This window comes from Eurypyga helias, unplaced genomic scaffold (assembly GCF_000690775.1).
Source record: "Eurypyga helias isolate BGI_N326 unplaced genomic scaffold, ASM69077v1 scaffold19898, whole genome shotgun sequence".
Lineage (NCBI taxonomy): Eukaryota > Metazoa > Chordata > Aves > Eurypygiformes > Eurypygidae > Eurypyga > Eurypyga helias.
The window spans coordinates 1,522-25,675 of NW_010267969.1; the positions used below are offsets into that span (position 1 = coordinate 1,522).

General features: G+C 39.2%; 1 protein-coding gene across 1 annotated transcript in view; it reads right to left on the reverse strand.

The window, feature by feature from the left end:
• Positions 1-1,723: 1,723 nt before the first annotated feature.
• LOC104514065 (collagen alpha-1(XIX) chain-like) overlaps positions 1,724-24,154 on the reverse strand; it is a gene marked incomplete at both ends in the record, with an annotated part of 36,084 nt that continues 13,653 nt past the window's right edge. Inside the window, 2 exons of the mRNA XM_010157611.1 lie at positions 1,724-1,768; positions 8,224-8,277. Of these exons, the coding sequence (XP_010155913.1) occupies positions 1,724-1,768; positions 8,224-8,277 (99 nt within the window). The remainder of the gene's footprint in view (positions 1,769-8,223; positions 8,278-24,154) is intronic.

Genomic DNA, 24,154 nt, shown 5'->3' on the forward strand with positions numbered 1-24,154 from the left:
TGAAAAAAAAAAAGAAAAGAAAAAATCCATAAGCCCTTCAGAACTGATGAATAATGATGCCTCCAAGGAAACAAGATCTGTTGGTGGAGTTAGAAACACTCAAGCTTAACAAGTGCTTTTTTTAGTGAATTAATCTTCACATTATAAACGTTAGTTGCTATGGATGCTGCTTTTACTTCTGATATTTCTTCCTTCCTGGTTAGTGGAATACTTCCTCCTAAGAAAACCTCCACAATTTTAAATCTGCTTAAAATCTGTTAATCCTTAACATGCTTGCTTTAAAATATGAACACTGGAAAGCTGGCTGACACTTCTAAAGAAGTATGGTGGGTGAGTAAATATACCCATGTCCAAAGCACAAATATACTGCACTTTTTTAAATTCAGATGCTGCCACCTACTCTCCATTTTCTTCAGTCTGAATGAATACTGCCAGAATCTCAGTATCTGTCATTCTTCATCTTTATGTCCTATAAATTCAGCAGAAATGCTCTTCTGCAGCTTTTTCAGACAGTGAGCTGAAGCACAGATGTGATCCAAGAAAAGACTCTTAGCTCAGGTTGCAATCCGCATCAGCCATAACAAGTGAAAAAGCAGTAATCAGGCAGTAACTTGGTTAGGAGATGAAGTTTCAAGCATAAACGATCAGCACTCTTACTTTCATTCCTACTAGGTGAGTTACGAAGAGGCTCTTCCTTCCTCCTGTCCCTCAACACAGACTTGCCTCTGATGATCACACAAGAAGATGAGGTTTCATGATCTAGAGCGACCCAGACTGGCATTCTGTCAGCCAAGACAGCCTTCCACGGGGCCAGTTTAGTTCTCATTTCAATGAACAAGCTTTTGAACTATTTCTGACCACAATTTCAGCTACAATTAGGGCACAGTGTTTCAGGCTCTGTTTCCTATACCCACTGGTGAAGAACAAGGAAAGGCTTCTCCAGGAATTTATACTCAGAAATGTTTTATGGCTCTTGGGAGATTAAGAAGGTCCTTAGGGCAACATTCCAGTCCATTAGGCAAAGGGTCTGAATTCCCAGTCTGAAGAAGAGGTAAATGCACCTGCATTCAGCTTGGCCACTGGCAATCAAGTCAATTTACTCAGTCTCAGATGTGTGCAGGAGACAACACTCATGTTAACTACTGTGTAAGTACATAGAAGTGTATCAATGAAAATTATCCTTTTAAAATTAGCAATCAGTTATGCTGTGGAAAATGTTAAATTCTGCTAGTGCAGTAAATTTATGTTTTTAGGATAAAAGAATGTAAAACACTTAGTCACTGCGCTCATCACACCGTTTCTATAACAGTGTATTTTTAATGCATAAAAGCAATAAGTACTGTAAGTACCTCTACATCACCTCATCATGCATTTCATACTGTATAAATAAACATTTACTAGTTACCATAGAAATAAGGTAGCAGTAGACACCACTGAAGAAGTATAAAAAGTTCAGTGCTTATGGTTCTGTTAGACTCTATTATTAAATCTTTTCTTAAAAAAAAAAAAAGAAAAAAAAAGGTTTTTCTAAAAGAAGCACTGATGACACCAATTAACATGCATAAAGACCTCCTTGTTCTTAAGCATCTCAGGAATCATTTACATAGAAAAAACCCAATTTATTCATGGAAGAGTTAAGGAGCAAAAAGCAAAGCTCTATGCCGTTGGCCATATACCAAGTCATTAAATGGAAAAAATAAGGAACATGGACGGAATAATTTACCTTTTCACCTTCTTCCCCTTTACTACCTGCAAAACCACGCTCACCCTGGAACACAAAATAATAAAATTAAAATCTCAAACAAACATTCTTCAAAGAACTGCATTCTTTAAAATAGTTTTATTGAACTGAATTTTTATTTATGGGATTAAATCAGAAGAAATAATTTGGATACTGATTTACTCTCATTCAAATAAAGTGTGAAATTTCTACAAAAAAATGACACAGCCTTCCACAATTTTGTCGATTAACAGTATTCAATCACTTTTCCATTCAGCCTAAGGGTTCTTCTTGGCTTTAAAAATTCTGAACTCTTCATTAAACCCTCTCATTAAAGTACTGCTGTTCTTCTGCAGAACCAGTTTTAACACATTTATTCTTATTAATACTTTCATTTCAATTTTTAAATATGACTAGTCAATTGTGAAGGCCTCCAAAATCCAGAACAATTGAAAATATATACAGATAAAATTTGCTGGAACAAAACTCATTCCATTCCCTTTAAAAACCATATCCAATTACCCAAATAATAGAACACTCCCACCCACCCCCCCAGAGTGAGTTTTGAAATATTAATCCAAGCTCATCTTATTTCAGCAGACTGAAATCTTTATTTGATGATCTTTCAACAAAAAGAGCTTTTATAATGCTCTTCCAGCTTAAACTAGATAACTTTTAGTTCAGAAAAAAGATCTTAGTGTAGAATCTTACTATGTTAATGTCTTTGTTAAAAAGTCTGCAGCCTGGCTATAATATAACAAGAATAACACCTGGTTTAGATCTTTTTTAATATATATTTGTATGCTATGTGAGAGATACACAGCAGACATCTAGCTAAAATTCTATACTTGTATCACAAAAACTACCTAATAAAAAAACCCCAAACATTCTCTTTTTCCTTCAAATCTAGGAGGAGATGGTTTCCATGTCTTTGCCAGCCTCTAGAATTCAGCCTCACCGCCTCAGTACAACACACATGAATTTCACACGTCTGAAGATGAAGAGATTGGAAAATTTCTGAAGTAAAGCATATGAAAATTTCTAAACTACTTCCAAAAAGTTAGAATGAGCAAAGTCCAAACATTCTTTCACCTTTCAGAGTGTGTAATTTCCTTATATAGAAGTCTGAAGTTTAGGTGAGGTTAACTAGAACAGCAGGCTACAACTTGCAAAATTACTAGCGGCATTTTGTCAAATCTTTCAACAGGTATAGTATCACTTACTATACATCTGGGAATTAAATCCAAGGCTTTGGAGACGTGCAGGTGTATAGATTATCAAATAGTTCTGAACCTTTCATCAACCACCTACAGTGGCTGCTTTTTGTTTGCTTTCTCTTGGCTGGGTGGCTCATGCAATCAACAGCTTAGTGGTCAATTTTGGAAGGATGCCCAAGACCAAGCATGCCAAATGGGATCTAGTGAAACAACCTTCCACATATCCTCATCTAAAAATGATTGGTTAATGACCAAAATACTATCTGAATGTATACAACTTCTCTTCTGCTCATCTAGTTTCCCTTTCTCATGAAGGGTTGAACAGGAAGATCTTTCAAGGTCCCTTCCAACCTGGGTTGTTCTACAATTCTACAATTCCCATTCTTCTCCAACTGTGTGCATGGCTTTTGCTTTCCTGTCTTTATCTTAACCCAGGAGTTTTCTCACACCCTTCTGATTCTCTCCCCCATCCCACTGGTGGGCAAGTGACTGAGCAGTTGTGTGGTGCTTAATTGCCAGCTGGGGTTAAACCACGACAGTCCCGCTTTAGTGCCAACATGGGGCTCCAAGGGTTCAAGACAACAACAGGTTTGATTGGAACTGTTACTGTTGTTCAGTACAGTTCAGTTCTTGTACTTGTTCAGTACAAGAGCCTGTAGTGATAGGACAAGGGGTAACGGGTATAAATTGAAATCAGGGAGGTTTAGATTAGATGTCAGGAAGAAGTTCTTCCCGGAGAGGGTGGTGAGGCACTGGAACAGGTTGCCCAGAGATGTTGTGGATGCCCCATCCCTGGATGTCTTCAAGGCCAGGCTGGATGTGGCTCTGAGCAACCTGGTCTAGTGGAAGGTGTCCCTGCCCATGGCAGGGGGGTTGGAAATAGATGATCTTTAAGGTCCCTTCCAACCCTAACTGTTCTATGATTCTATGATTCAGCTATTAATTGGCAGGCTCCTGTGTTTGCCTTGGGGCCTGCTTGCCTCACTGTACATGAGAAGCTAGTGCTTGTTAGTGGCTGCTTTTTGCTTTCGCTGCTTGCTGCACTGCTTCTCATCTTACTCTGCTGTGCCTGGGGACATTTGGGTAACAGCAATGGCCATGCATCTGGGCTGGCAGACAGACCTCACGTTTGGCTTTGCTTAACTTCTTGAGTTCTGCACTAGCCCATTTCTCCAGCATCTTGAAGCTCACAGAATATTATCCTTGTCTACTTTCCAGTGCAATGACTACATGCACATTTGATAACATCCCCAAACTTGCTGAGAATTCCATCACCCAGGTTATTAATAAAGACACTAAATAATACTGGCCCCAGTATCACTTCATAGGGGATGATACTCATTACTATGCAGCAGTTGGACTGCAGAGCAGTTATTCCATCTTTGAGCCCAACAATCCAACCAAACTTCCACGCATATTTTTGTCCATTTATCTAGTCCATATCTATCGTGGTTTAACCTTGAACAGCAATTATGTGCCATGCAGCCGCTTGCTCACCTCCCCCCTTCCTCCAGTGGAGGAGGAGAATTGGAGGAAAAGACAAGCAAGCTCACAGATTGAAATAAGAAGTATTTAATAACTGAATATAAATTAATAGTGATACTAATAATATTAAAAATACTACTACTACTAAGTACTTAAAATAATAGAAAATATGATACAATTGATCACCACTCACTGACCAATACACAGCCAGGTCCCGAGTAGCGAGAGTCAGTGCCCAAGAGCCCAAGAGCGATCACAGCAGAGTCCCAGTGAGCCCGAGGCAGATATCACACCAGATAAAGACAACCAACCCACCAACTCACAAACAAATGCATGGACAAATGAGCAAACAAGCTAAGGAGCAAGCAAACAAGCTATTGCAACCCTACCCCCGCCCCCTGCCCACTGCCCGCTTGTGTACTGAGCATGATGTGCTATGGAATGAAATACTCTTTCGGTCAGTTTGGGTCAGCTGTCTGAGCTGTTTTCCTGCCACACACACTGCTTGTAGTGAGAAAGTTGGGAACACTGGTGCAGCATCAGAAGCTGAGTAAGTCCTTGAACTGGTGCAAGCTACTCCTTGGCAACAACTAAAAACCACTTAATAATATTCTTAGGGCAAATCCAAAACATAGCCTCATACCAGCTACTGTGAAGAAAATTAACTCTGTTCTGACTAAAACCAGCACAATATCTCATAGATTTGACTACAATGATATGACTGGAGACAGTGCAAAAGCCTGGCTGAAATCAAGGTACACAACATTGACTGCTTGTCCCTAGCCCGCACACACACTTATCAGAGTAGGCAATCAGGTTGTTCAGGCATGGTTTGTCCTTGGTGAATCCATACTAGCTGTTCCCAGTCACCTTCTAGTCCCTCACGTGTTTAGAAATGCCTTCCATGATTTGCTATATAATTTTTTCAGGGACAAAGGTAAGGCTGACTGGCCTTGCAGTTCCCTGGCTCTTTCTTGAAGATGAATGGGATATTTGCCTGTTTCCAGTTGTCAGAAACCTCCCCTAGGCATCTTCATCCTTTGCTAATGACAGAGAGCAGCGCATCTTGCAAATGTCAGACTAGCTTAAGTGCTCCTTAACACTCTCTTCCCCTTCAGTGGGTAATGGCTCATTCTCACGCACTCTGCTAGGAAGTTCAGGTATCTGTGAGGCCTGAGAGCAAACTTTAGTAGTGAAAACCAATGCAACAAAGGCCCTTCAAATCCCTCATTAGTTTCAAGATGAGTTTCTGGTTTCCTAACTCCATCACCACATGCTCTGGCAATGATTCTGTATTCCTACTGGGTAGCTCAGCCCTGCTTCCACTGTTCTTTTTGTGTCTAAGCTCAGTCAGGAGCTCCGTCTTCATCCATGCTGGCCTTTTGCCATGCTTGTTCAACCCACTGCACATCAGAATGGACTGTTCTTGGGCTTTTAGGAAGCTGTCCTTGAAGATCAATCAGCTGGTCTCCTTAGGCCTGCAGGACAGTCTTGATCACTCCTTGGTCTCCTTTTGCCAGACTAAATAAACTTAGCACCTTGTAATGGTTTAAACCCAGCCAGCAACTAAGCACCAAACAGCCACTTGGACACCTTCCCCATCCCCCTCTCCCAGTGGGATGGGGGAGAGAATTGGAGGAATAAGGTAAGAAAACTTGTGGTTGAGATAACAACAGTTTAATAATTGAAAATAAATAAAATTAGGTAATGATATTACTACTAATGATAATATGTAATGAAAATAATAGTACTAATAATGATGATAATCTGTAATGAAAAGGGACCCAACAACGAAGGGGAAAAAAAAAAGATAGATACAACTACTCACCACCCATCAACCATTGTCCAAGCCCACCCCTGAGCAGTGATCTCCCACCCGCCAACGTTCCCCAAAATATATACTGAGCACGATGCCTTAGGGCATGAAATATCCCTTTGGTCAGTTTGGGTCATCTATCCTGGCTGTGTGTCCTCCCAGCTTTTTGTAGAGAAGAAGCTGGGAACACAGGTACAGTATGAGAAACCGAAAAAGTCTTTGGCTTAATGTAAACATTGCTTGACAACAACTAAAACATCACTGTTTCTGACATTCTTCTCATAAATCCAAAGCATAGCCTCATTCTATCTACTAGGAAGAAAATTAACACTACCCCAGCACAAACCAGAACACTCCTTGAAACTCTCCCCAAAGGTCCTGTTTTCTAGGCTCCTGAGCATACACTAGCTCCCTCCTGCTGGACCCTCTCAGGTTTCTCCATATCTCTTGAAGAAGTTAGGGTGGAAGACCTCCCCAGACCTGACACACAATACCAGATGCATCATCAGCAAGCAAAGGGGGAAAAAAGCTTCCCCTGATTTGCCATCTGCGGTTTTACTCAGATAGTCCAACACGTGGTTCACTTTATTCCCAACAGGAGAACACGTGTTAGCTTACACCCAGCCTCGTGTCCACCTCCAGGTCCTTTTCAGAAATGCTGCTGCTCAACCAGTCTGTTCTCTGCCTGTACCAATGTATGGGGTGATTAATTAATTCCTTCTTTTTCAAAAATACAGTCTAAGTATCCAGATTTTCTGCACATATTGGTATTAAAAAAAATAATTTCCAATTAGTGAAAATAAGAAATACAGTCAACAGAAAGGGTAGAGAAAGAAGTTTACATAATTTCCACCTGACAGCATTAAAAATATAACTAGCCACTGCTAAGTTACTTCAAAGAGTTCTCATGTTGCAGAAATAAAAATATGAAACTTACAAAATAACACATTTATGACTGACTTATACTCCCCCTTCTGTGTTAGATTTCTCATATTAGGCAATGAAAACATTCCACCCAAGCTTTTTCATGGACAATCACTGATTACTCGTCAATACTCACTGCAGGATCACTGATCTGATTTTGAGTGTTTTACATGTCTGTAGTACACGTCAATGAGATCCTGGCTTTGAACGTACACATGGATTGACTATGGTAAGCATGTTGCGGAACTCAGTGCTGGCTACCTCATCTGCAGAAAATAAGTTCTTTCCTTCCCTAACCTTGTGTGCTCTATTACAGGAAGTATCGGCCGTAAAGATACATACAAATCAGCCATTTGCATCAAGGTCATGATGCAGAACACCTTCTTGAAATTTTAATACAAACAAAATAATGTGTTTGTTTTGCATGCAGTCCCTTAATTTGTGGAAGTAGCAGAGCCATTTCCCCTATAGTTTTCTCACAGGAATTAGCTGGACAGACGCATGTGAGACTAAGATTTCATTCCAAATGCTTACGGCTAAACACAGCTGCAATCAACAGAAAACAAAATGTGACCATGAAATAGTCAGGCAACCTTAACAAATACTACCAGCAAGGTCGGTAATAGAGATGTCTCTTTTTGCAGGTTCTGGTCTTTTTACAGTATTCCACCTCTAGAAAGGAGCAAAAGATTAAAATGGAAGACCAGAAGATGCAGTGCCAAACTTCACTTCATCTTGCTGAGATCACAAGACTCTCAAATTTCATAGTTTTTAAATCTGCTACCTTATGGCTGGAAAGACCTGCACAGTTTTCTACTTAGGCAACTGCTCTTACTGTAAAATAATACTGATAGGCACATTTGTGCCACTGCACTTCCCATCCTTTCTCTTCTGAAAGAGAAGCTGAGAGAGAAGTTCCTCTGTCGCATTATACAACTTGGAAATTGGACATGTAATTCAAATCCAATCTATGCAGATACTGAACAGCTGGCAAAAAGCACATTGAAAGTGAAAATACATAAAATAAGACTGGTTTATTCTTTTATTTTTATTTTTTTTACCTTGGAACCAGTAAGACCAGGTATGCCAGGAGCACCTACTAAGCCAGCTTCCCCCTGAAACAAAATGTACATAGCCATCATTTTACAGACCTACGTCATGACTGAGCTGGATTGAGAGAAGAAACATCAGGACATGTATTGCTTCTCATTCACTTTCTACAGGCCAATTGAACTGATTTCCACAGTTGTTTATGACTGTTGATTTGCATTTGGTTAAAATACATTTCACTTTCAAAATATTAGGCAATTAACAATTACAGGTTATCTAATTATGCAGCAGATACAGTTGTACATTGCTTCAGCCAACTGGATGACAAAACGATTAGAGAATTTGGATCACATGAAAAATATTTCTCAAGCTTTATTTCAGGTCATGATGCAGAAAAACATACTTTGTAAGACACTTGCATACTACTCAAGTACATAAAACTCCAACAAGGGTACCACAGCTTCCATTCTCTCCCTCACACCTACTAGTAGCTTGAGCCCACAGCATCTACACTGTAACTGTTAGGTCCCACAGGGAGCTGACCATACAAAGCAGGCTGCTGGTTTCTAGGCTCTGCTCAGCCAAAGGGGAGTTTCAGATCTTCTCCCCACCTCTAGCTAAGTACTCACCCTACTGAGCAGAAGGAAATGCAAATCTTGATGCTGTGCAACCAGGCAGACAGAAATCCATTTCTCCTACTTAAGTGAATGTTCTGTTTATGTTAAATTACTGCCTCCTCTACTCCATCTTTTATCAGAGTAAGATAGTCAGCTGTGCAGTTGACTGTTAGTCACCTCTTACCCCCCCATACTACTTTCTCCTTGCTCTGCTCATGAAAATTAAGAATATGATTTGGGTTTGTAAATTCTATCCAAGAAACGAGATGCTTAAAAGTTATGCCCAGTTGCTGAGCATAAATACAATCACCATGTTCATCTAAAATGTTTTTAAAAGGTAACTATCCAAACTGAGTAACATGGTAAACTTCAATATCTGAATAAGGGCAGTAGAGGGAAAAAAAAAAATCAAGAGCTCTGAGGTGACAGCTACAGATAATTCAATTCTGCATTTAATACTAGGCTTTCCAAGGAAGAGGTACAGTTAAACACCCAGCAATATCTCATTTAGAATTAAAATATAAAACATTGCAAGTTTTTCCTTTTCCATTCCTTCTTAGCAAAGCTCGTTAAACAACCACAGACCCAGTGAGAACCAGGCTCTGCCACTCAGAGCTAAGAACCACCCTCCATTTGGATGCACAAAAGTACGCCACCATGGAGTACCTTAATTTTGGTCTCAATAAATCTGAAGTTACTGAGCTAAGTTGTGGTAGAAGAATTCATCTGTGTTCACATGACTTCAAGTGGGAGCTTAGAAGACTTATTAAAAGAATCTAAAATCAAATGCCTTCTCCATTCCATTCATGGGTCTTAATTCCTTGACAGAAGTTCGCCCTAGTAACTCGCACGCCACCCAATTCCGTTTTCTAGCCAAGACAGAATTCAACAACAAAAGAAAGTTTTGGAAAGTTCACTCGTTTGATTCCAAGCCAAGCAGAAGACAAATGCCTCACAGACACAAAAAAAGAATGGAGACAAAGGAAAAAACTCCCATCTCTCTTAACCACAGAAAGAGACAATAAAAGAACAATTACTCATCAAAATTATACAAGTAATTAAGCAAATAAATACAAAGCACTCATGCAACAATTAAGACACAGCTTAAAATAGCTTATTAAAATGGCATTTTTCTAACTCCACTCATGGCACAGTTTCCAGTATCTTCCTTCCAGCTCCCCTCTGTAAAAATAGAATCTAGCGTGCTGGGAAAAAATTCTAATTAATCATTAGAAGTAATCCTTAGTCTTTCATTCTCTCCAGATTTACAACGTGAATTCAGAAAAATTCTTCATAGTCTAATAGGTACCAGATATTAGTATTTCATCTTCCCTGCTATATTGGATCACTGCTAACTAGGAAAAAACACAATCACTATTTTTTTGTGGAGACAAGCCAGAGATGTTTTGCCTTGCACTGTTTAATCAGTGTCCTACAAATGATTACCCCTTCAACACAACAATGCAAAAATAACCTCCTACATCAATACTGATTCTTATTAAATCTAAAATGATTAATGTTGCGGTTGCTTTAACTATTTCGGAAACATGTAGTGCATTTATAATCAGGGTTCTTAATATATTTATAATTTATTGATTTTGCAGTTTGCAATCACACTGCAACACCCTATAAAATTAGGGATTCAGTTTACAGCTAAAGGTTTTTAAGACAGAGTAAGATGCTTGGCATGTCTGTACTTTCTTAGAATGTATTTACATTAATTTGTATACCTTTAATTGCACATTTAGCTATTTTTCTCCCTAAATAAGAGATTTTCACATTCAAAAAGATTTTAAAAAGAGACACTATCTTAACATACAAGTATGTGAACTTTATTAAAGCACATTGGTAACTTGTACTACCAAACAATACGGTGCCAAAAATGAAGTAGGTATCACATTAACTGATCATAAAAAAATAAGTGTTGAGAGAAACTTGCATCAATCACTTGGAGTGCGTTTTGCTATTTAGAACATTGTAGACATTACCACATTTTATAATAGCAAACATGATGGAACTTCATTAGATTTCCCTCAAGGCTGGGAAAGAGAAACAATTGCTATAAAGTATTTTAAACATTCTGCAGATATGATTCTGCAAAAACAAGAAGCAGCCAGATGCTTCTCCATCCTCAATATGAAGAACAAACATTTTTCCTTTTAGTTTTAAATTTACTGGGGCACTTCCAGGAGCTTGATTTACAGCACAGACATGGTAGTCCAGGGTTACTAGCAAGGAAACTCATCTCAATAGAAGTAAAATCAGCATGGTCAAACACTACTTACTGTTTTGATAATTTATGGATATGTGACTTCCATTACCGTGAGTATGCCAGACCCTTGGAATAATCTAATAGCCTAGTGTTTTAAAATGAGGACAACTATTTTTAGCATTGCAGAAATGGAGCGGAATGTTCAACAACGTACTGTCATAGGGCTCGGCAGCATCCTCCCCGTGGAGCACGTACAGAGCCAGGCCAGAGCCACCAGCGGGGGCAGAGTCCCTCCTTTAACAAACAAAAATACCACACCAATTATACTCCATTATATGATACCTTCCTTAGCCTACTGGAACATTTCCTTGTTACTTTAAACAGGATCTTGTTAATGGTTAGGATCACCTGGTAGAATATTAATTAGATACAAAATGTATTCAGCTGATATTTACTAAGACTTGCCCCGTGAATCTCCTGGATTAGTCATGTCAGGAAGTTTGTGTGAAATATTATGACATTTTGGTTTCACGGCATGATGACTGGTTTCTACTGATCCTTTTGTTCCCACTTGGTTACTGGTGAGCTACCAGTACTCAGCACTTGCTGGGCCTTGCTTAAAAAGCACACAACTCCCACAGTTTCTATATTCAAATGCTTAAAGGACACATTTTATAAATAAATGTGTAAGTTAAAAGTTGGTGTCTGTATTTTGCTCCCACAAATTATTTTCATTCAGCATGAGAATTCAGAGAAGCTGTTTGGAAAAACCTGAGAATATAGGACCACTCCACTTATTTTCATGCATAACTATAGATACGTATATTGTCTTTATTTTTTTCTTCAGAAAACTAACAATGAACTGACTGAAGCCTTTATGATAGATGCCAAGGAGTGTTTTTTACACTGTCTACAAAAGTATCAGCAGAAGCAGAGCCTATGCTGTCAGTAGGTGTTCTTCCTGCTTTTGGCAAATCCAAGTGGTATCCACTGCTATCACATCCTTGAAGAAGTGACAACTGCCACCTTCTTGACCTTCTTCATCAAGAGGTGACTCCTCAGCCCAGCAGGCATGCTTCCAGTCACTACTCTTAAACGCCACCAAGTTCAAACAGAACTAGACTGCAAGAAACTAAAGAGCAGAGGAGAAAAATGAAGGCAGAAAGTATAATCAGCACTTAACCAGAGCCTCAGGTAGTTTGTGTTTAGTCCCCAGTTGTGCTGCAGAGTTGTGTGAAACCTACATCACTGCTTTCTCATCTCCCTCCTACAGTAAGAGGAGAGTACATCCCTTAGCATCTGTGGAGACCTCAGGGGGGCTGTAATGATGGAGCTTTACAAGCAAGGGGAAAGTTCTAGGCAGTGTGGAAGAGCAGTAACAGGACAGCTTCTCCTCATTCAGCCTCACTGTGTCCTGAAGGACTTCTACCATTTTTTGCTCCTCTTTTTCTCAGACTGCATCAAATGACCCAACTAACACCTTTTTTAATGGCCCACCACCTGTTAAGACAGGTAAGAAGCACACTATATGACTGAAAGAAGTGAGTCATGTTAAAAATGTTCATTTTTTTACATTGTTATTTAAAACCATAGTGCAGACATGAACTAAACATGGGCTTGAAAACAATCCAGTTCAGTTGACCTACAACACCATACAGAGAGCATAAAGAAAATGCAAATGAAAACCATGTGAAAAACTTCCTGTAGAGTACTGATAATAACCGAACAGGCTTCTGGCTGCTAAAGGTTCTTAAAGATTCATAACCTCTTACGGATGAACAGTTTAAAAAATTACGTCTAGCCAGTTGGATATTTCTACCATCTGAAGCAACACAAGAGAAAAAATTTTGAAGGGATCTTGTACTCATGGACAACTCATAGATTTTTGTAACTACATTTTTTCCCTTACAGTAGATCTGTCAAAACAAAAATTGCTTGACTTACACACCATCTATTGATTTATTGTTAAGACAGCCATAACATGGTGTTAAAGAAAATCTAAACCCTATTAAAGTTTCAACAGAACTGGAAATTCATCTGATCGGCCTTGCTAAAATGGTATTTGAAATGTAATAATGTTAAGCATAATTTAAAAAGCATTCTCCGATATTAATGAATTGCTGAAGTCTTATCAAAATCATAAAATATGTTACACCTATTATATTCACCATAATAACCAGAGCCCTAAGTTTATATTAGGAAGGTAAACAGCTTAGGTAAACCTCTTAGATGTCAGAAGCCTTTCTTTACTTCAGGAATTATCATCATCATTATTATTATCATCATCATCATCACCCATTTCTATAACCTGAAGATTATGGTACTAATGTCAGTTTACTCTAAAAAAGATATGTACAACAGACCATTAACCCCTATTAATTCTAATGTTTAAGCATACAGATATGAAATGCAAAAAAGCAGTTACAAAACTAAGAACTTAAGATGAATTAAAAATAAATATCATATAGCCTGGAATTTCTGATCTAGGTACTCGCTCAGATCAGTACTTACTCTGAAATACCCTACTGTTGGCGTGCCTGTGCAGCTGCAAGCCTCCTATCGACTAGCAGTAAGTAATGCAGTTAAAGATACAGCTTCCATGTCTCCATTTACACTCTGAAGTTTAAGTCTTTCCCCAAAAATATCTCTTTTCCCTTTAAAAACGCTATTTTTTGACATTTGATGCACTTCAGAGATGGGCGAGTATTTGAATAAAGAGGATATACCAACAACGTATTTGGTACTCAGACAGACAGTTCTCCATCTGTGAATCCGTGATCAGATGATCCAGTGTCAGCACAGGAGCCCTGGGAATTGCTTCCTAAATTTAAGTCTCCAGGTGTACTCCACTGCTATCAATTCTGAGCAGCAATGTAGGGACCAGTGGCACCTCAGCCCAGCAGAGTTGTAACTTTTCCTTTCAGTCCCCTTTCTTAACCTCTTTGAGGCTTATTAGCCTACTCCATATTCTGTGTCTGAGATGTCTGACAGAAAGAAGCTAGTCGGCTATTCGAGGGACGCGGGCTCTCTGCATGATTTTTTAATCAGCCTTTCAGTAAAACCCCGTGTTTATTTAGAGAATCAACATTGCTCTGACATTTCTCCGGCTGCATTCCTTTCTTATTCTTCTGACCTTCAGTATAATAACTGCCAGTATACCACATTCTACAGGGTGGTATTTCTTCTGGCTATTTCACAGCACCGGCATTATAACCCTGTCACTGCAAAGGGTCACATATTTTTGTTAACAGCTCCTGAAGTCTCACCTTCTTCCACCTCATGGATTTGGTACTGGAAAAGAAAAATGCTCAGACTAAAGTATGAAGAAATTGCAGGGAGGGGAAGACAAACTGGCCATAGTCACTCCTACATTACACATCCTACTGACTACAGCCCAGAGAGAACACATTAATCAAAGACGATTTGTAAGAGCATCCAGATACTCCACTATTTCCACTGCTGGTTTTGACAAGCTGAGTTTCTATCACAGCAGTGACTAACAAATGCCACAAAGATCACTGTTTCTGTCACTCACAGTTATTAAAACAAAGCAAAATCCTGAAAATGTAATTGAATAAACAGACCATCATCGAGGCAATCTCTCTCCGATTACGCAGAGCGCTGTTATGTAGCTCACAATAAAACCAACAGCACTGCACACTATTCTCATCTGATAAGCAGCTTCCCACCTCTGCTCTTCCCTCGCAGCCTTGGGTGCATCTTTATCAATACTGTGTGCTCCTCTGGGCAGGGAATTTCTTTTACTCCAGGCTTGTGCTACACTGTACAAGAAAGTCCCAAGACCTTCTCGTGTTAAGGGAAGACACATGAGCACAGCATGTAACAGCTACACCCCAGCAGGCTGGCATTCTCCTTCCAGGACTACTCTTTGAGGAAATAGCTAAATAAACATTTCTTGAGATCTTACAGTCAATAGATAGAAAGTTGTACATCTTACACGTGTAAGGGTAACAGTTTACAACTACTAAATAAACTTAACTATGGATCGATTTCTCCCGTTTAGTGCCTTTCCTAGTACAAGCTAAAATGATCCTCATTTGTACGGGGAAATCAAAAGAATGCCACACAACAAAAAGGGAGCATAGTGAAAGGGGTGTTAATTCTGAAGAAAAAGCATCAGCTGAGTGGCTTCTCAATACCTCTATCAAAAAATAAATTAAATCTGCCTGTGTGAGGCACTTGTTACATACAAATCAAACACCTGTCAACCAGCTGGGCCGCCTGTGTCACTGCTGAGCCATCTGCAGAAACACACCCCACGCCAGTTGCTTTACTTAGCGTGGCCTGGGAACAAGAATCCATTAGACAGAAAGTCAACAGTGGAATTAGCAGCACTTTTTCTTTCAGTGCCCTTCCACTTACTTGTTTGACTTCGTGTGTTTCTATTTTGGGGAGCCTCATACCAGGGCAACAGTGCTGACTGCTGATTAGACAAGACTTGGCCCAGCATCAGCGTGTCACATTGATCTAATCGATTCAGACTTGAAACATGCAGTGTGAATCGTAGGTGTTGATAAATACTGGCTAGCAGTGGGAAATAAAAGAAAAAAAATACCATTTTTCAATACCCATGAATGATTTTACTATATGAATAAAAAGCTTTTTTATTTTTTTCTATCCAACAACTAGGTATCAGCAACTGAAAAAAAAAAAGCAATTTACATGGAATTTGGAATATAAAACTTACATTACAATTTCTGAGTTTTGTTTTTTTTTGCAAAGCATATTAATTGACATTAAAAATTCACATCTTAGCTGGATCTAAGATAAATAATTATATGACTAATACAGTTCACCCAGCAAAAAAAGGGCAGAGAGGAGTTAATAGTTAATAGGTCACAAGTCACAGCAGCCAACAGTATTATCTTTATCCTCTGTACAATTTGTACTACTTATTCTTTGGCTATTACATGAGGCTAACAATTTTTTTTTTTCAAGTTTCATGCACTATTTGTAACAGAAGTTGTTAGCCATGGAGAAAATACTGTGGGAGAAAATACTGCTATAGATAAATTAAATACATTAGAGTAACAGAAGTTAGTCATTAATTTTAAAATTATCCTAATATAGATCAATGATTCATCAGATAAAAAATCTAGTATTTGGTGAAGTTCAATATCTAATTCCTCAAAAGAAAACAAACAAAACTGAGCAAAATGTGTCAGACAAGCTGTACAATGCTGCAGTACAGTGAGGAAGTTCTTTCCTCTCCGTTTAGTTCATCTCCTGCACCACACTGCTGCCAACTTTTACAACACGAAATCTTGCAGTAACAGGTATTTTTTCTTAAAGACCTGATTTCTGATGAGATGTGAAAATCTCAGAACGTTAGTTTCAAAACTTACAGTCTCTAGCCTGTAGGTTTTTCTCCTGAAGGGAGGGGGGGGGAGGGGGAAGGGAAATCTATGTGCCACAGAAACCTCACAGAAAGAACCCCATAAATATAATTAAAGAACAATTGAAGAAAAATCCTCAAGCCTCCCCCCACCCTTTCACAGTCCTCAAGGTCTTGACTGAGGCTTCTCAGAGCACTTATTAATCCCAGGGCCCGGCAGGCTCACAGCTAGAGCATTCATGAATCTCTGATTAAGGAACAAAGAGCTGCATTTAACGACTGCGTTATTTAACGACCGCATTATTTCTTACTTCCACGTTACATAACACGCTAACAAAAGCCTGTCCTGCATGGCAGCGTGCCACCCTCAGTTTTGCTCCCAGCAGCCCAGACCCCTGTAAAATGGATGGTGACCTCTGGTTCCTTTGGCCACACCTCAGAGGACAATAGCGGCCGCTGCACGCCGGGGCCCCGTGACGGGCCGCGTTCTGCTGGTTATTGCTGTTCCATTGCAAATACCAGAGGGTATACCCTTCCACCCCAACTCTTATCGCACCAGCGTCACTCGCCTGAAGGAGCCCGCGGCTTTGATGCCGAGCAATACAAGCGTTAGCGCCTGGCTCCCAACACACATTTGCACTTTTGTACTACTGAGACATATTAATCTGATTTTGAGGGAAACCACAAGAACACAGAAGACAGTGCCACGACTTTCCTCGGATGGGTGAGCTGACAGACTGAAACTTTTCTCCCCCTCCCTTCAAAATGAAATAATTCTTTAATTAAAAATGAAGTCTCTGCTCACCAGCAGTATACAACCTACAGCAGTCACTAGCACGGTTCCCTCCAGAATGGAAATAACACCCAAGTGGTGTCACTGCACGCAAGGTAATTCTAGTCCACGAGAACCGAACTGAAATGCTGTTGTTTTAGCTCTAGGAATTGAAAAACCAGAGAGCTCAACAGTTCCTGGAGTTGTGAAGTGCAAAAATCACCTAATAAGGCAAAAATAAGTCAGCACAGCAGACAGCTCTCTGGAATCAAATTTATGATCAAAGGCTATTCAAAACACTTCCTTGTAACGCGAAGAAGAGAGCGAGAGCAAGCAAGCAAGAACTATACAAACTGAAGCAGTGACACGAGTTTTGGAAAACATAATGGTCTAAAGTGTATTTGCCCAGTAAGATTTTTAAAAAGTATATTAATGCATCAGAAAGCTACAGAGAACTACTATTTTCACATTCATCTATCTCTTAAAATCAGATGTGTGCTACACAAAGATATCACTGAAAACATAAAAAGAATACAAGAAACCTGTACCATTTTTTTGTTATTTGTTGGGGTTTTTTTTTCCCCTGAAACAGATGTGTCCAACCGTGTCATTTTCCAATGGCCAGCAACTCTCAGACTCAGGGCTTTAATGCAGTGGTAATACAGTTTCCAATTGTAAAACCATAGTCTTTCTTTTTTGAGGCTGATCTATTTACTACTTCTTCCATACGTAAAACGTAGTTTTAAAAAATTTGCACCGGATTTCCTATTGAAAATGTTTTGGCTTTACGGTCTTACAGCTCACAATTCTCCTACTTTGAAAAGTTTTCTCATGTGAAATACTTTTTCCTAGATTAGTGATTATACTTTTTATCTCTGTTGGAGACTCCAGTGTAAAGCAGTAAAAAATTTCTCAAAAGCTGCATAACTTGCACAATTTCTGTCCATACCTGATCTAAAAGTATTGCAATATAACTGATTAGCAATGACAGGAGCTCAGAAATTGGATGGCACTGAACAAAAGACAGACAAACTGAGGACGATGGCTTTAGCAGTACCTATCCAGTGCTCCACATGCATTTTTGGAAGCTTTCTCAGAGATGCTGATGACCTGCTTCGGAAATATCCTGACCCCTGTCAAGGATCTGTACAGCATATGAAATGTGGAAGGCACTGTGTCCAGAGATCTCTCGAGACAGCTGCAAGGAAAAGGCTGCATTACTGTAAGCTCAACACCAATGTCTCTTCAGATTTGTACATTTGAATGAGTGATTGATACTCCAGGAGCACATGTTGAACTGGCATAATAGACCAGATATCCATGGCTCTCCTGCAAAGTCAAATATGCCTTGGAAAATTCTAGACAGGGTTCCCATGATCCAGCTGGAGCAATGGGGAAAGCAGGTTACAAGGATGTTCATGATGACATAATTTGATGTGGATGTACATTTAGCAAGTATCTGTGGATTTTATGACCTAGCTGGCCCTGAAGACCTGACCTTAGAGTAACTCAGTATGGGGATGGGCATTAAAAGCATCTCTGAAAGTAATTTAAAGTCACATGCTATACTATTGTGTCATTTATAATTTTGTTTTCCAAAATTATAAATTAATGTATATGTATTGAAATCATTTTGGAAAATAAAGCACCGGACATTTCTAAGTCATGTTTTATACTGAGCTTCTGAATTTAATTTCTTCTTAAAAAAAATATCTTATAATACAGCAGTTTTCAAACTCATTTTCTCAGGTACTGCTAAGGGAAAGGCAATTCCCACCAGGCAATGCAAAGTTCAGGCTGTTCAGGAAGCATTAACATGTTGTTTTGATGCAGCATGCACACCACAAATGGTACACATATCACATGTTGGAAAACCACCTACTAATCACTTCCTTACCTGTACCAAATATTAAAGGAAACCTATTACAAAAGGTTAATAGAATTTAACAAGGATAAAATCATCGATGTCAGGTTTTAGAGTGAGTTAAAACTGAAGACAGCACGCTGATTATGGACTTGAGAAAAATGAAGTCACAGATAACCATCTCATACAGCTAAATAAGAAAAGCACCACCTCCAATAGCATTATATATTCTAGCCCTGTTATCTTCTAGCTCACCAAATATGTGAGTTCATGTACACTTTATTGGGCCATCGTCACAAATACATGCAAGTTAGCGAAAGAAGGAACAATCCTTTTGCAGATAATTACTGCACAGTTTCATGTAAACCCAGTCTCAACTTTCATGACTCTTGAAGTACAAATAGCACTCGTATAGTTGGTTGAGCTCTTGAAATGTACACTCAGGGTTGGTTTTTTTTTCTCTAGTCTGACTTAAAATATAAATCTAAGTTGTGTAGTGATAAACATTGTTTTTATTCACATAAGCATTTCTTCCCCTTTTAGTCTGTCTAAACTGTTTATTTTACTAATACATTGTGGGAGCACCCATACAGTGTAGTAGCAAATGCACAGCATATTGAATATTTCACTGCTTCCTCAGGCTTACTGTGCAAAACCAGCTATTTTAAAAAGCTTACTCAATATATGTGATATTTCAGGATGTTTGTTCATAATCTAGATTGCAAAAAATTGCTGCAAAAAATTAGTGCAAAAAATTAGTGCAAAAAAATGACAACTGTAAAGCTAAGCCATCTGAAAATCAAGTGAATGGTGACACTATTCTTTCAAAAAATCCAGTTTAAGACACATAGATGCATCATCACTATCGCTATGACTTGTATGCCATGAACCACAAGAAAGGAATTACTACGGTAAGACTTCTGAATTTTCTGAATCACATTTCTGGCTACTTCAGTTTTATTTTTCAGTATGTAGTGACCAGGAAATAAGAAAAAGTATTTTCATAACAGAAAAAAAATAGACTAATATGGAATGTCCAAGAACAGAGTCGATTACTGACCTTCAGCAGCTTGAGTCCTTTAAACCTCGTTGCCATCTGCAGATTCGCAGAAGCTTTTCGGGCAGCAGGACCCGTAACATGCATAAGCCACAACTCCCCAAAACGCTTAGTACTTTGTACCAAAGTACATGCCATGGTGGCAACCTATCTCTCAGACCCATGAACACCTCACTAAACCTTTCAAGCACTCAGAGATCGTCCACCCCCTAAAATGTGATATACCAAGACAGCTGAGAGGTTCATCTTGACTCCAAGGGATCACAGACCAACACAAAAACCCCAAATGGAACTACATCACCTAGTATCCATGACATAAATAACCTTTTAATTTGGAGTTTTGTGGTGATGGAATTACAGACCCAGAATCAAAGAGAAGGAAAGGACTTACTTGGCTGAGTGATGCAAGAAGTTCAGGAAATACAAAATACTCAACTATACAGAGGCAAATCAAACCCAGCATGCCCGAGTTTCCATAAAGCTCAGGAAAGGAAAGGGTCAGAATGAACTTCCTGTAAATGAGGACAGAAAGATGTGGCTAACACCCCACCCCGCCTCATAAAATGTCTAAGAACTCATTTTTAAGGCTGGGTGACTTGATATTCTAGTCATGGTTTGAAGTGTACACCTCCTTACGATGTCAGACTATTTGGAAGGCCTAGAAGTGTAGTACAAAAGGAGGCTCCAACCCATGACATGCTTAGTGCAGTCTGGTTCCTGGGCTGGAAGAATGGAGAGACTAACACTGTTCTCTCCCAATATAAAATGTTCATCAGTTGGCCATCCTTATCTGTATCAATTCCCCAGGAGGTGCTGTGGAAAGGACCTGCCCAAATAGAACCTGTAAGGAAGTAATAAGACACTATGACTTCAGTACAGGAGAAGCCTGTGGGTCTCACCAAGAGAGTCCTCTCACTGTTTTAGTATGACAAGAACACTAGGAAAACAAACTTTTTTAACAGGAATACTTCCCAGCAGTGTATCAACCTTGCTCAGATTTCACCAGTGGTGTGACCCTGCACACGGCAAGGTTTTGTGAAACCCAGTCTTAAAGGCAGAGCAATCAGGGTTTTTTGTCCTAATGACGTTAGTCCAACTGCTAGGTCAGGGTTGCTTAACTTGTGGAGCTTGATTTACAGCAGGCAGGCAACTGCCATTCTGCACCTTAGAGCACTTCAGTCACCTCAAACCTCTGCTTCAGGGACAGATTCAATTTATCAGGCCATACAGCCAGCACTTTGGCTGCAATCCAATTATACTAAATGGCTTCAGAAGCGTATCCAGAGACAATTTCACTTGCTAATCACCAAAAAGTAGGCTAACAAAGTGCTTCCCTTGACATGTGTTGCCATGACTGAGGTGTCCTCACACTGCTAAACACTCCAGAAGACCAAGACATAAGGTCTCACGTGCGTAGAGATTCTGATTTACCACAACATTCCAGTTCTCCTTGTATCATGATTTGGCAGATACATTGAAGAACTGTCCCCACAAAGCTGAGCTACCAATCAGTCCTGACTGCAGGAAGGGGATCATGGCAACATATTCCATCTTCTGGTAGTCTACAAATAAAGTGAGTTTCCTTCCAAGGCAGGACCATTACCCTGCCTATTTTTTAGAATTAAAAACTAACACCACAGAACTGTCTCCTCTCATACTCTCAAAAATTTCTTCTGTTGCCTTAAGTAGGATCTACTATTTTAAAAGTATGTCTTAAGCTGGTACCCTGAAAAAGGACGGCGATGAAGAAACTAGGTAGTTAGACATCACATAGAGTCATATATGTGATGGTGTCAACGATCTACAGTGTTATGACTTTGGAGGCCTGAGGGAGGGCTCCACAGGGACTGCACTTGATTCTTGACTGTCTAGATTGGTCATCAGCACTGTCACATTGACTACTTTTGCCCTGAAGGCACATGAGATAACAGGCACATTGTGGTGTGTTGCCAGTCAGTGGAAACCTCATTTTTTACTTTACTCTTTTCTTTAGGGTACTAAGGCTATTCGTATGTTACCCTACAGACATGAAGACGTAAACTTTGTTCTCCATATCAGCCCACAGCAGATCTAACTGCTCAAATGGCAAGAACCTCCTAGAAGTCTACAGCACTTAGATCTGCACCTACTAGGCACCACAAGTGTAGCAAAACCACTGCAGCATTTGGTGAATGGGAAATTGTGCCAGGTAGAATATGTCTTACAAATGACAGAAGGTCAAACATCACATTTGAAGACAGCCTGAAGATATGTGAGGTACACAATCTATTTCACACTTTAGATGCCTGAAAGTCAAGGCCATATATGAAGCCTTACAATTCTTACCATTTACAGGTATCTTGAAAATTGTGACAACCATGGAGCATTTTCCTGGAAGATTCTCCTAGTAAGATACTCTCAAGTAATAAAGTACATTGAATAGTGTTATTCTAACTTTAGTTTTTCATTCTAATGTCAGGTACATTTCAGCTAATCAATTCTACAGAAACAGGCCTTCTAATAGCCAATTTTATCTCATTCTAAGATAAACTTCTAAAATAGGTTATTGGCATTGTTGCTCACTCATAGCAACATGAGTAAGATCTTTCCCATATTTTTTCTCTGAACCCTTCCCCAGAGAAAGAAATATGAACAATGGAGTATTGCAGTGGAGAGTTTTTGGGTGTATCAGAAAGAGGCCCTCTGCCCTCTGAAGCCTCAAACTGCATTTACACAGAAAAGAATTGTCATGTTTCTTTTTTCTTTTTCCTATTTCTAATTAGTGACTCAGGACACATCTGCACAAAGCTCAGAAAAATCCAGTGCAGAAAAATATAAATAGAGCCATTCCAGTCAAACAAATCTAACATCTCCAACAAAAGATAATGTGTACTGAAAGGTTTAAGAGGATAAACAAACAGCAATAGCTCCTGAGAATGTTCTCCCAGCATTACACACTGTGCACCTCTACTTCTTGAAACATAGGAGATGCCTTTGTATATAACAGCGCTTAGAGTATTTTTATTCCTCTACTTTGTTCAGTTGTCTTTGAATCTATGTACATTTTTAGCATCTAGAACATCCCAGTAGCACAAAAATAACATATGCACACAAATTCATTCAACTCTTGATGCATCAGCTGAGAGACAGAACATGTTAACACCATTCACAACATGAGGAAAATAAAGGGATTATAAGTCCAGGAAGGAGGTAATAATTCCAGACAGCACTGTACAACTCTGTAGAGACACGACAACTCCATCTAGCAGAAGCTGGGTCTCAGTTTCTTCATCTAGCTATGCATGTAGAAGACATTTTTTTTGCTCTTTTTTTTTTTTTATAACAGTTTTTTAGGTTTTGTCAGTTTCAGATTCCACGGTAGTTGATTTTTAATTTGCAACAATTGTATGGCTTTTATGTAGTCTGAATTGAAGGAGTTATAATGTTCAGGAAAAGTACAGTGTCTTGACATTAAATATGATCTGACTGTTGAGCCTTACATAAACTAACAGGAGCTTTGAGGTTTGGCCTGACAGCGAATCTGCAAGGCGCTAAGTAAAAAAAATCCAAACAGTATTAACCATGGAAACTATAATAACAACTTGCACTGGAAAAGCAATGTAGCCTGGTAATTTTAAAGAAAGATAACATCAGAGAAGGAGCTACAGAGAGCCAAGTTAAAACACAGCTTCATTCTAAATCAAACTCACTCAATCTACAATGTTTTACAGTAACTCTTTCCATTAATTCAAATCTGGGAGCACAATAAAGTAAAAACTGTCTAGCTGGATCAAATCAGAGGTTTCTCCACTTAAGTATATGAATACAAATGTGGCAACAACAGATGCCTACAGTAACGTGCGGTTCTCAGACCTCAGCATCTCAGAGCTCAAGAACTTTCAGTCAAGCAGCAGTGTTTGTGTGACACACTCCACGGGTTTTTATTCCTTCAACTTTCTAATGAATTTTCAGACTGTTTAAATCCAGTGGCAGAGTGTTCAAACTGTAATCATGTAACAGGGAGAATGATCCCTTTCTATACTTTTTGAGCTTGCTATCAGATACTTTTGATACTCTAGTTCGCA